We start from the raw sequence: 14,210 nt of genomic DNA on the forward strand, positions 1-14,210 counted from the left end.
CTAAAAGGCAAAAGTATTATTCTCTCTTAAATCTAGTTAAACTTTATGTCTTTCAGATGGCTTTCTAGGCAAACCTGGCATTTCTTACTTGTGCCCTGAGAGAAATAATTTACTTCCTGAACTAAAAGCTATACCATGTTTTTATACTTATACCTAAAAGATTGTTTGTAGAGAAATCTTTCAGACCTCCAAAGGCTGCTGAACTCCAGTCTCATTGGTCCCGGATAGCACAGGCAACACCTGGAGAATCTCCAGCTCTCCACCAATTTAGAACATCTGTGATGCTGTGTGAATTCCTGAGGCACAACATACTACTTCCCTTACAATATTTCTTGAATTACTATGATTCTTCATGCAGGTCCAGCTGCAGAGAAGATGTTATTGCTTTATGTTCCACCTTGTCTACTGGAGACTGATGGAAAGGAGACGGAAAGAGAGCAGTGAATCAGAGAGACAGAGTAAACAACCAACACTGTTGATGGTTCCTTTGGGCTTATAGAGGCCTTTAATCATTGCAGCTGCAATCATATGTTCACTTACCTGGGAGTAATTCTCAATGAGATTTAATTTGGAATGGATATACACAGGCTGTCAGTTTCTCACTGCACAGTTGTGGCATGACGCATGGTTCTGGAATTACTGCAGTAAGCCTGTAAACCTTTGTGGGATTGACTGGGCTTTAGCTGCTAAGCTATGGTTCCAGATGTTTTGGTCTGTAGCTCCCATCGGCCCCAGCCAGCATTGTCATTGGTAAGGGAAGATAGGAATAACAATCCAAACATCTGTAAGCACCCAAATTTGCAGAGATTTTGTGTTTATCATTAATTTGTGGTTCTATTTTGGAATATATTTTTTTATAAGGAAGGGGGAGCTGGGTTTTGTTTTGTTTCATTTTTTACTGTAAACCACTCTGAGCTTAAGTGCAGCATATAGGATAAAAAAATCCCCATTAAATTCAAATAAACATTTTATAAAAAAATCATTTGCATGGATTAAACAGGCAACACTGATCAACTGTTACAAACAGAAGTTACCTATTACCTCAAGCTTCTTTGAGCATAGATCTTCATATAACCATTCGGACAACTTTATATTCTGAATAATATAGGTACATAGTATGTCCATAGTATGTTCTTGCATTGTTATGGAAGTTTGAAGTTTATTTGCTATGTGTGCTTATCAAAAAATATAAAATATTTTATATTTTCTGTAGAAAACCAAAGAATACCTTGAGCTATTACAAATTTTAAATTAGAGATGCTGGATGAAATCCATAGTCTTCTGATACCTTATTTTCAATTTATTATTTGAACCAAATTGCGCTTCTCTTTCTTCAGTTACAAAAGAAGAGCTAAGAGGGCATCACAAAAGACAAGGGGGCAAGCTATAATTATCTGTAACAAACGTGCCCAAAGGTATCTTTGGCTTCTGAAATTAAAAATCCAGGTGGTACACCGATGGTGCATTGACTATGCATTGTTTTTGAACAGGTTCCACAATCTGCCTTAATTAGCCCAATAGCCACAATCGTGAATTTCAATATCCCTTTTGTGGTGTCGGAGCCAAGACTAACTTAGCCTTGGTTGTCTCTTCACACAAATACCAGATTGGCTTTAACCATTGCTTATAAATTATGTTCTTCCCTTTTTCCTCTCTGTCTTATGCTTCTTCAACCCTATTCCTCCTGCACACCCTGAACTCACTTCTGGAACATTTTGTTCCTGGCCCATCAAAGCACTGCAAAGTGCCAACCTCGGCTCTCCTTTTTTCCCCTGTCTCTTGCTCTATAGCTCTAAAGGAAAGCACCCGAAGAAAACAGAAGGCCTCTGGGCATACAACAATGCATGGTTTCTCTTCCTTGGCTTCTTTGAAAGGAAGTGTGTGTGGGAGGGAGGGAGTTGCTTGGACTAGCTTAGGAAGAGAGGCAGCATGACCACCAGAGGTGGGGGAAAGTCTTTGTGTATATCATCATGTGCTGGAGAGCTTCAAAATGATCTTGTGTGCAATTATATGAACTGCTAGAACTTTCCTGATGGAGAAAATAAAGGGTGCAATATGGTCATGAGGCCACTAAGGAACAATTTCAGAATGTCATTGGGCTACCTACCTCACTTGGACCAGGCCTCAGAGAGGCTGGCAAATGAAACTGCAAAATAAGGCAAGGGGGGTTGTGTAGCTTGGACACTAGGAGCATCTCTAAAAATAGGACACTTGGCAGAGTATGTGAGGCCAATGAAGATTGATTTAAAGAGACACCAGAACAAACATGGGGCGTGGGAGACACCAATCCTTTTTTTATAAGATCTAAGCATACTTACTTAACACCATAATGGCCAATGTTTAATGTTTCTTCATCTGAGGGGAACCAAGAGAATTACAGAGCTTACTTTGTGAGGGAGGAGTGGAGAGCTAAGGGTACTTCAGCTCCTGAGTTTTCTTCTCCCACATTTTGAAGAAAATAGGTGGTAATGAGATAGAGAAAATAGGATTTCACTGGATTTTGTGTGATTTCACTGAATTTTCTGTGGAGAAATTCCCTTGAACCATTGAGTTAAGATATTTTGCTAGCTCTTTATGAGTAATGTTGAACTTAATTATGTTTTAAACTTGGTAGTTTGACAGAGAGGTAATATGTGAGGTAATAATTTTAACATGGATTCAATTTTACATACCAGCTTCCACAGTCCATTGGGACATTCCTTCTAACCCTTCTGCTCTGTTCTGATGAAATAGGCTTGTTCAAAATCAAGTGACAGTAGCTGCTGCAGATTAACAGTGATATATTGTTTTACCACAGCTTTCCCTAATCTCTTAAAGATAGTTGGATTTCAATTCAACTCCCACCATCTTGCCATTCTGGCTAAGAATAATGGCAGTTAAAGTCAGGAAAGAGCAGAAGCCTGTTCTAGAGCCTTCGACACCATTACCATTTCCACTTCCCACTGTCTTAATAAGCTTCGTACACAACCACATTCATGATCACCAACTTCAAATGGCGGAGGACAATGTTATGGTAAGAGAAAAGAATAGGGAAATAAGGTTGAGGGTTAATTTTGTCAAGGGAGGACTGCATTGTACAGAAGCATTATACAGTTGTACATTTAGTGGAGGGCAGGGGTGTTTCCATGGTAGCCAGTGAAATCAATTAACATATCTTTAATCCAAGATATTTTTTTCATATCCAAGCAGAGGGTGGTGAAAAAATTAAAAATGGAGTTTGGATTATTCTTGGCTGGGGGAAATATTGGCTGTCAGCTAATCTACTCTTGGCTGGGAATTTGCAGAAAACAAGCTGGCTGGAATAGCCAACATTTGTTGTTGTCAGCAAGGGAGAAACATGACATGCTTTTGACACCTGTGAGCATGAGATGATGTCACTGTACAAGCCAGAGTAGTTGTAGCAGCATAACTAGGTAAGCATATGTTAAGCAGGGACTTGTGCATAATGTCATTGTGGGGTAAACCTATAATTTGCTCTATTTTGCTGCAGACATCACATATTTTTTGTGTGGGGTGGGGGAAGCAATAGCAATTAAATTTACTACACCTTTATGTAAACTATGACAGAGCTGGTAATAAAGGCAGTTTGGAGACAATTTTTTGTGCCAGTTTTGAGCAAGCTCGAGGCTAGAAGCCAGAAGTCATTCTCTCTCAGCCCAACAAACCTCACAGGGTTATTGTTAAGGGGAAAACAAGAGGAGGAAGGAGTACTAAGTATGTTTACTGTCTTAACATTATTTATACAAATAATGCAGACAAAATATAAATAAATCCACTCAGCTGTTGAATTCTGCTAATATGAGAATGGGCACATCTGGAATTTTTAAATTCTTGGGTGCAACTAAAAAATATGAAGGGTCTAGAACAGGGGTGGGCAAACTTTTTGGCTCGGGGGCCGCATTGACTTTTAAAATTTGACAGACGGGCCGGGTCAGCACAAGATTTTTGGGAATCGCCCCACCCTTCCCCCCTCTTCTCCTCCTTCCCCTCCCCTCGGAGGCCCCCTGAGTCAGGAGTTGCTACCGCCGGCGCGGCTCCGCGCGGCTCCAGTCCCGCGTTGCCTCGGGAAGGGAAAGGCAAAAGGAAGAGCCGCGGCGGTGCTTTGCAACAGCAGCAGCGGCACCGGAGGCTCAGGCTCAGCGGCTCCTGGTTTTGCCTTTTCCTTCCCAAGGCAACGCGGGACTGGAGCTGTGAGCTGCGCTGGCGGTAGCAACTCCTGACAGCCCCAGCCGGACACCTGAGCGGAGCCCGGGCGGAACTGCCTATTGCTGCTGCCGGAGCACCGCCGGTCACCTCCTCCAAGCAGCCCGCCCGCCCCCGGGCTTCCCCTCCGCCGCAGGGCTAGGGGCCAGGCGTGAGCGCCCGCGAGTTAAAAGGAAGCCGAAAGTTGCTGGGAAGTTGCTCGGGTTTCCAGGGCTTCCAGGCTTAAACTTTGCACAGGCAAGGAGGAGCGGGAAGGGTTCCGCCGGCGGGTGGGCGGGCTGCTTGGAGGAGGCGACCCGGCGGTGCTCGGGTTTCCCCTCCGCCGCGCGGCTCGGGGCCAGGCGCGCGCCCGCGAGGAAAAAGGAAGCCGCAAGTTGCTGGGAAGTTGCTCGGGTGCTGGGAGCAGGCTTTAAAGTGCCGCCCGAACAGGACCGCCGAGCCGGGAAACGGGGCACCAAGGCAGGGCAAGGCTCCACCAGCAGCGGCCTAGTTTTAGGTGGCTCCAAGCAGCCCGCTCCAAGCAGCCCGCCCACCCGCTGGGTGGAACCCTTCCCGCTCCTCGGCCGGAAGACGCTCCTGCCTGCAAACTTTGCCTTTGCAAAGTTTAAGCCTGGAAGCCCCGGAAAAAAAAAGGGGGGATTGGCGGGGACTCACCTTCGGAGAGGTCGCACTCGAAGGTTATTTCAAACTCCCAGCCGAGGCCTTTGCAAAGTTCTTCTTTTCTTTCCTACCCCGAGAGCGCTCCGCACTGTTTTGCAGCTTTGGGGGCCACGCGACGCAGGGCAATACGCCACGCCCAGCGATTTTTTTTCAGGGGCGGGCCGGATTGGACAGACCAACGGGCCGGATGTGGCCCGCGGGCTGTAGTTTGCCCACCCCTGGTCTAGAACAACCATTCCCAAACAGCATGTTTCAGATGTGTTGGAATAATAACTCTCAACATTTGTAGCAAGCATGGCCATTAAATAGTTCTGGAACTGTTGTCTCAGCCCATTTTGAGGGCCCTAATTTGGGGAAGGCAATGCCAGAGATGGCTGGAAAGGAGAAGAATCCAGATTTTGAAAGTGAGATTTTCTCTCCTTTAATTACCAAAGCAAAACATGGTTCCAGAGTCTGATTGTGAGTGAATTTTTCAGGGACCATAAAGGATATACAAGGAATATGAATTTAAATGTTCATGTGTGCACTGTACCGTTGCAAATGGATTACATTAAATGGTTAAGTCAAAAACAGCAAATGTGAATTGTACAGGACATTATGTGACTCAATGCACTTCCTTTCCCAGATAGTTGTCTCCAGTTAACTGACATCTTCTGCCTGAAGGTTTATTGGAAGCTTTTACCAGCTTCTAAAATGTTAGCCAGAAGGAGTATCCTAACACTGGGGGAAGACTATCGAGCAATTGTGCTGCTACTCAGAAGACTTGTTTTTGGTCACTCTTCCCTAATATCTTGGGAAGGTGAATTCTCAGTATATCCTCTTGACTAAGATGTAATGGATACTACCTGGCTCAGAGGTCCCTGAAAGTCTAAGAACTTGGGTCATAAAGGGCTTTCTAGAGAATATTCAACATAATTGAGAAGCAGATTAGCAACCAGTGTCAGTCTTTTAATTTCAATGTTTTTCTGCTGTATAGTCAGCAAACAAAAAGGTACATCTTGTACTGGTTATAGCTTCAAGGCAGTCCCATGTTCTTCTTTTTTTTTTTTACCTACATAAGTATTACATTTGTCTCTTTTGAAGTAACATGTACAGTGTTAGGTAATATGAAGTATGTATATTGAGAATTGCTGAACCCTTTTAAAAGTTGAGTTTCATCCATTGATCAATTATGTGCCACCAGGTCTTAGCAACCATGTAGTTAGATTTTCTCTATGATGATCTGTCCTTTATTTGGTCCTTTAGATCTTCCACAATGCATCCATTGCCATTGTAACTGAGTCCATCCATATTTTGGTAGTCTTTTTCTTCTTATCTTTCCTTTAGTTTCATCTATAGTACTTAGAAATATCCCATAGGTACAATGAGATGTATTCCAAGCTGAATGGATCCAGGATTGCAGCCTTAACAACTCTGTTTATTGCTACTAGTAGCAAAAATTATCATCATATACCTCCAAAATGTTATTATGGTCCCCAGAGAATTTCCAGAATCTTGAATTGTACACATTAACACAACAAGCAGGAGGACAATTGGCATATATGAAGTTCAAACATATGAACTATATTAAATTAACTATATTGTTATCAAATTTAACTTTCAACCTGATTCTCTCTATTTCTCTTTTCAAGACCGACGTACAGGATAGTATGCTCCAGTTTATTTATTTTTATATTTTTATATTTATTTATATTTATTTATATTTATTTATATTTACCCTGTTTCTCCAACAATACGGCCTCCCCCAATAGGAAGTCCCAGCATGTTTTATAGGCATGAAATGAAATTAAGCCCCTCCCCCCAAATTAAGGCCTATATTAAAACATGCGAAATGGGGGGGGAATGGTGGGGGGGCTTGCCGTTAGGAAGTACTTTTGTTGCACACCCGGATATGGTGCTGCCTGCGTTGACCCCGATACGAAGTGCCCCACCAACGCCGAGGTCAACATCCAAGCCGTCGCCACCCGCCCGCCCAAAGATGCAAAGGGGGGGGGGGGGAAAGACAGCCTAGCCATTTTTTCGGTGCTCAAAAAAAAATAAGACCCGGCCTTATTATATGAGAAACACGGTATTTATATTTATATATTTATATATTTATATATTTATATATTTATATATATATATATATATATATATATATATATACGGCAGAATCTCATCTGCCATCATCAGGCTTCTGGTTGTGTCTGTCTGCGAGTCAGGCCCCACAGTTGTTTCAGTTTTAAATTTGGGGCAGCCTATTGCTGTGCCAGAATGGTTTTTTCTTCATCCTGATTGGTTGGGAATCTAGGTCTGTGTTTATTGGACTTGGAGTTTGCTGTGTTCTGCTTGATTGGTGTTTCTAATATCTTCTGTCTGTTTAGTGGCTCTTTTTGTGTCTTGATTGGTTGGCAACATTGTGTTCCTTTATTGGAGGCCTTTTGTGCAGCTTGGCTCCGGGTAAATGGACGGCTATCATTTGTTAGGAAGCTAGGTTTCATCTGGGTGCCTGGTTGGGGTCTGTTTGAGCTGCAGGTATCAGGGGGGATCTGTTTGTGCCCAGGTGTTTGCCTGGCTAGTGGTGTGGAGATTTTTTTGTTTGTGAGTGCAGGCTTCCAAATGATTGACAGTATGGTGGAATCATCTCTTCTATTCATGCTTTCAGGTCTTTTTTCAATCTCTATGGCTTCTCTGATAATTCTGTGGCTGTGGTTTTCTATAGTGGCTAGGGTTTTGGTGCCATTGAAGTTGATGCTATGACCTGTGGCTTCCATGTGTTGGACTAGTGAGGAAATATAATATATATATATATTAAAATGTTCATTCATTCCTGAATTACAATTACATGGCCACCTTTTTTATGTGCCACAATTCTGGGCAGTTCACATCAATAGCAATGAAAAACATAAAAGGAAAAAATAACCAACCCCCACAACCCAGTTTCATTTCCAATCCTTCCACACACACACACCCATGCCAGCTCTTAGTGGCCTAAAACAGCAGCCCCCAACCTTTTGGGCACCAGGGACTAGTTCTGTGGAAAGAGGTTTTTCCATGGACCAGAGAGAGCATGGTTTTCTGGGCTGCCTGCATCCCGGAGATAGGGCTTTGCTTGTTTGTATGGCCTGGTTTCTGGCATGCTGTGGATAGGTGCCAGTTCACAGACCAGAGGTTGGGAACCCCTGGCCTAAAACAACCCTCTCCAATACTTATATAATCACAATCACCCTGATCCTTGGAAGGTTAGAAGGCTGGGGACATGCTGGATCTTAAAGGAGATGATGTTCCACAGGGCAGGGGCAGCTGCTGAGAAGGCACATTTCCTATGTTCTGCCAGATGACAGCATTTAAGAGAAGGGTGTGTCCACCCATTGAACCTGATGGTATGGGTACATACCCTTAAGGAAGATGGTCCTGCAAATAATCTGGCCCCATGTCTCCAGGGCTTAAAGACGACAATTTTGAATTGCATCTAGAAAGAAATTAGAAGACAGTGCAGTTTCTGCAACATGGCCAAACCAAGGGGCACTTGAAACTGTACATGCCACTGTTTTATGGCTCAGTTCTAGTTTCTGGACATTTTCAAAGGCAGGAGACAGCATTTTGCAGTAAACCACTGCGAAGTGACCAAGACATGGGTAAAATGTCTCCCTTTGTGTTTAAAAAAAAAAAAGCAGTGAATCCTGAATAAGAGACTGAAGCAAAACAAGGTTTGGACTCCTCATGTGGGAGTGTAGATGTTCATGAAGGGACTGAGGACTAAGTGATGACATGTGGAACACAATGTCATTATGTAAATAACCAGACTTCTGTACTTGTGTCAAATATGAAAACAAAATTCCATCATTGTGTCACTTGCACAATGACCCTATGATACACATGCCTTATTATAGATGCTGCCAGTAGGGAGATTGGATTTGTAATATGAGAAGCAGAGTTACTCTAATTTGGAAAACTAGAATGTGATGTTATATGTATAGCCTTTTTTTGTTTCTGCTGTACCAGGAAAAAAAGCGAGCTTTCTTGCAAAATATTTAGATCCATTTGAAAAGTTAAAAAACATCAGAGACTTTTTGAGATTCAGATCAAAAACAGAGTGTTGGTGCTTAAGACAGGTAAAAATAGTTCTCAACTTATGACTACAGAGAGCCCAAAAATTTGGTCATAAGTCATTGCGATCATAAGTTGAGGCACCATGTGACTGGACTCGATTTTAAAACCATTTTATAGTAGTCATAAAGTGAGTCACCACAGACATTCAGCAAATCACGTAATTGTTAAGTGAATCCATTCTGAATGGCCATTTCTTTTGTGCTGAAAACTGGCAAAAATGCTATTAATGAGGAAAAATGTTAAGAATTGCTGTTATGTGACTGGACTGCAGCTGGTCATAAATGTGAGCTGGCTGCAAAACTCCTGAAATGCAAATATGATAGCTATGGGGGCAGGGTCATAACTTTGAGGTAGGATGATAAGTAGTTTTTTCTGAAGTTGGTCACAACTTCAAATGTTTGTGAAATGATTATCATATGTCAAGGACTATCTGTATTGGTGATGCAGCCTGAAATAATAATTCATATTTGGTGGACATTTAGTTTCTTCAAGTCATTTTTGACTGGGTATGTGGTCCATCAGAAATCTTTCTATTGTTACTACCCTCCACTGTGTTTTAACAACTGCATCACAGCCAAAAATTCAAGATGTTGTAGTAGGAAAGGCCTTGCCTGTTGAATTTCTGCCTCACACAATGGTCAAGGATTCAGGGAAGCAAGTGTCAGGCCAACCTGAGGCAGCTGCCTTTGCAAATCTCCCCCCCCCCCCAATCCCTTCTTTCCTCCCACTCGTGTGAGGCTTTGGCTGGTTACCCAGCCAGCGCCTTGGGTGAGGCAACTTTTCCCAGTAAAGGAACAAAAGATCCAATGCCTGGTGCTGTGAAAAAGTGTGTGTGTGTGTGTGTGTGTGTGTGTGTGTGTGTCTATGTGTGTGTATAAATTAGAGAGTGAGAGACTTCTCAATGCCCCTTTGTGAAGCATGGCTGGCCTGCCAAGATGTGGGACTAGCAGGCTGATAAACAGCCACCCTCTTATACTGTTTTTCAGTTCAGGTCCCTCTTGGGGCTCCCCCTGAGTGAGATTTGGGTCAAGGGGTGCCCTGTGGAGGGAAGACCTCTTGAGGGGAAAATCTTTCAGAAGACAAGGTGACTGAGAGGGGAAGCTGAGTGTGAGGAAGGTTTCCATGGCAATTTGGGGAAGGGGGAACAGGAGTCCAAAAGGAACTGGCTTTGAGCCTGGAAATAGGTTGGCCCAAGAGGCAAGTTTCCAGGAGCTGCTGGCCGGGGACCCATCTATTCCACCCTTGCAGCCCCCTTTGGCTGCCAGAGGATCAAAGCGGAAGGGGAAATCCCCCCAGATTCTTCACTCTCAACCAGCTGGTTGCTCTGACTCAGGGATTAAGGGCTGGAGAGAAAAAAGGCAGGGGATGGGCTGGGCCTAGTTTCTTTAACTAGCTTCCTCCTAAGCCTGCCAGGCATTAAATGTTGATGGAGCTGTTTGCCAGAGGTGGATGAAATCCTCTCTCGCCTGCAACATCCGGTTGTGCACGAGCAAGGAATTAACTCCTGTTGCAGCCATCCAGTCACAGGTCATCAAATCACTCATCACTCGGCCAGAGCAACTTACCAGCTGTGTGAATTTCACAAGCACCCCACCTTTTCTCATTTCAGAACTCACAGCTTTCCCTGATTCTCTTTGAATGCAATTATTTTCTTTCAAAATAGCTATCCCAGAGAAGACTGTTCACGCACAAAAGAGGCATGATTGTTTGTGGTCTTTGGCTAAAATAATTATGTGGGATCCCCACATTTAGAAGCACTATCCTGATTAAAAATTCCTTTGGGCCAAAAGGAGGGGTTTGTAGGGGACAGTTTTCATTTTTAGATGGATGTTTACTCTAAGCCAGGGGTGTCAAACTTGTTTTCATCAAGGGCCGCATCAGGGTTGTGTTTGACCTTGGGGGCCGGGTGGGCATGGCTAGGGTGGATGTGACCAGATCGATGTTACTTGTTGAGGCTTCATTTTCAGCCACAATGGCCTCCTGCAGCTTTCTGCCAGTGCAGATGGAGCTCAGGGACACCCCCCAGGCCCCGTTTTGGCAGTGAGGGCCTCCTGCAAGCCTCTGCCAGTGAAAACTGAGGCCCCCCCAGCTCTGTTTTTGCAGGAGGCCATCGTGGCTGAAAACGGGGCTTGGGAGGTGCCCCTGAGCTCAATTTTCAATGGCAGAAGGGCCCTCCCGAGCTCTGTTTTCATTGGAAGAGGCACTTCATTGTTTCCAGGGTGGCCCCTTGGGCCAGATTTAAGCACCCCACAGGCCGGATCCTCAATTTACCACCACAATTGAGCACCAAATTTATGTTGCTAAATGAGGCAGTTAAGTTAGTTTTGTCCCACTTTATGACATTTCTTGCCACATCTATTAATTGAATCACTGCAGTTGTTAAGTTAGTAACACAGTTGCTTTCCCATTAACTTTGCTTGTCATAAGGTTGCAAACAAGTAATCACATGACCCTGGGATGCTGCAACTGTCATAAATACATACCAGTTGCCGAGCATCCAAATTTTGATCATGTGACTATGGGGATGCTGCTACAGTCAAAAGCATGATAAATGGTCATAAATCACTTTTTTCAATGCCTTTTTAACTATGAATGTTTGCTAAATGAATGTTTCTAAGACAAGTACTATCTGTATTTGTGATTCCGAGATCCAGTTCATATCAGTTTCATTTGACTTACTCTTGGGTTGCTGGTGAAAACAACCTGGCTGTGATGGAAAAGGAAAGACCATATGATAATTTCATGCTGAATGGATATGGCTTACTTTCATCCAGGTCAATTTAATTTCAAAAACATGAGAGGTGAGAAAAGATTTATGATTTATTTATACCCTTTATGTGGTCAATGGTCCTTATGCCCATATAAATAGCAAAATTATGGAAACACCCTCCCCCATGTGGTTGCACTACAATTCCCAAAGGCTCCACTAGTACTATCAATGGGGAAAAATACTGGGAGTTATAGTTCAACCTCATTTGGAGAGCTAGAGACACCTATCCAAGATCAGGAAATCTATACACCAAAATATGCTGAATAAAATGCCATCATCCTTCACCACTTAGTTATGTGGGATGGTTCGAAAGACATTGTGATTTCACCAACAATAGGTCACAGGTTTTCTACTTCTGCCCAACAGTATATTCCTACTGTAGGCTGGAAAAATGGGTGAATAATACTCAGATTTAAATAGGGTTCAAGTTCATTTTAGTTGTCATGATTCTCAGGTGAGAAGTATTGGGATCTGAAATTCTATGACTATCCAGGAATTTCTCAGAAACACCTGTGTTTTTGTAACAATTGCCAACATTTTGAGAGGAATATTTGCATTACTTGTTTTAAACATAGACATGTAAGATTGATTTTCTATTAATGACCTTCTTAATTTGAAGATGTGGAAAAGAGGAGAATTCCATGAAGGCTAGATGGGCTCTTTTTCCAGGCAGATAGCCTCTTGTTAAAGTTGACAAATAATGGAAAAGTCCTACTCTTACAATTAATTTGTTTTTGGCATACAGACTGTCACTATTACTTCTGTCTTTTTAAGGATATATTGATATTTCAACAGGTCCATCTTTTCCTGGCAGTGCTAGAGTCCAAAAAGACATTGCCTATTCAGTTGAATACTGGGTACTTCTACATTGCTGGTAAATATATAAACATCTCATTAGTGCAGGAATATCTTGATATTGTGAACCATCCAGAACATGTTAAGTTCTATATTTAGGTAAGCAAAACCAAATGCACAGATACAGAATAAGTGGTACCTTGCTCAATAGTAGTAACTGTGAAAGGGATCTTGGAGTCCTAGTGGACAATCACTTAAATATGAGCCTGCAATGTGCTGCTGCTGCCCAAAAAGCCAATGCAGATCTATGCTGCATTAATAGAGGGATGGAATCAAGATCATGTGAAGTGTTAATACCATTTTATAATGCCTTGGTAAGGCCATACTTGGAATATTGCATCCAGTTTGGTTGCCACGATGTAAAAAAAAAAAAAAAGATGTTGAGAGTTTGGAAAGAGTGCAGAGAAGAGCAACAAAAATGATTATGGGACTGGAGGCTAAAACATATAAAGAACGGTTTGCTGGAATTGGGTATGTCTAGTTTAATGAAAAAGATTAGGGGTGAAATGATAGCAGTGTTCCAATATCTCGGGAGGTGCCACAAAGAACCCCTTCAAGTGTTATTCTCCAAAGCACCTGAAGCAGTGGTGGGATTCAAATTTTTTTACTACCGGTTCTGTGGGCGTGGCTTGTTGAGCATGGCAGGGGAAGGACACAGTTAAATCTCCAGTCAGAGGTGGTATTTGCCGGTTCTCAGAACTACTAAAATTTTCTGCAGAACTGGTTAGAACCTGCTGAATACCACCTCCGACCTGAAGGCAGGTCAAGAAGCGATGGATGGAAACTAATCAAGGAGAGAAGCAACCTAGAATTAGGAAGAAATTTCCTGACAATTGGAACAATTGATCAATGGAATAACTTGCCTCCAGAAGTTGTGAATGCTCCAACACTGGAAGGTTTTAAGAAGAGATGGGACAACCATTTGTCTGAAATTGTATAGGGTTTCCTGCCTCAGTAGGGGGTTGGATTACAAGATCTCCAAGGTCCCTTCCAACTCTGATGCTCTGTTCTGTTTTGTTCTGTTCTGTTCCGTTCTGCTTCGCTCCAGTTCTGTTCAGTAAACCTTGAAAAAAAAAAAGAGTTCAAATTTTTCAACGTTTTCTCCCACTGCTATATATCAGTGTCTTACAGAGTTGTGAGACCTAGTATGATATAATGACTTGAGCTGCTGAATTAGGCCAGACCTAGAGATAATGAATGCCACACCTATTCTTGTAATATAAATTTAATATCTGAAAGGGAAGGAAAGAAAACTAATTTTAATATTTACATAAACATCCCTGTCTACTTGCCTCATAGTCATTTCCAAGCGTCAAAGGTGAATATAGAAACAACTATTGGATATAGATATAATTTAAAAGTTCAGTAGGTTTAAAATAAAATGTAATATGACAGCTTCCTTAAAAATAGATTACTTGGCATTGGCAAAGTCTCATCTGGAATAAAAGCCAAGTTTTGATTGCTTTATTCAAAGAACATATAAACAATATAGAAGGAGAGGGATTTAATCATGTGAGATTTTAAATGCATGATCTATTCAGGCACAGAAAATGGTTAAAAGAGGTACTAGGCATGTTTAATTTAGCAGAAAGTAAAGCTAAGCATAGATATGATGGCAGTTTTCAAGTAT

General features: G+C 42.4%; 1 protein-coding gene across 6 annotated transcripts in view; it reads left to right on the top strand.

Moving 5' to 3' along the window:
• LOC148129094 (uncharacterized) overlaps positions 1-14,210 on the top strand; it is a 65,073-nt gene that overhangs the window by 9,652 nt on the left and 41,211 nt on the right. Inside the window, exon 1 of one of the 6 annotated variants that reach the window (XM_087946658.1) lies at positions 5,519-5,662. The exons of 2 other annotated variants lie outside the window; for them this stretch is intronic. In XM_087946658.1, coding sequence (XP_087802784.1) covers positions 5,557-5,662 — 106 coding nt within the window. In that variant the 5' untranslated portion in view covers positions 5,519-5,556. Of the gene's footprint in view, positions 1-5,518; positions 5,663-14,210 lie in introns of those variants that run through there. 3 more of the 6 variants (XM_087946659.1, XR_015745855.1, XM_087946660.1) reach the window with 3 other exon arrangements.

Source organism: Notechis scutatus, chromosome Z (genome assembly GCF_049901735.1).
Source record: "Notechis scutatus isolate UNSWTSFEM ecotype Mainland chromosome Z, rNotScu1.2, whole genome shotgun sequence".
NCBI lineage: Eukaryota > Metazoa > Chordata > Lepidosauria > Squamata > Elapidae > Notechis > Notechis scutatus.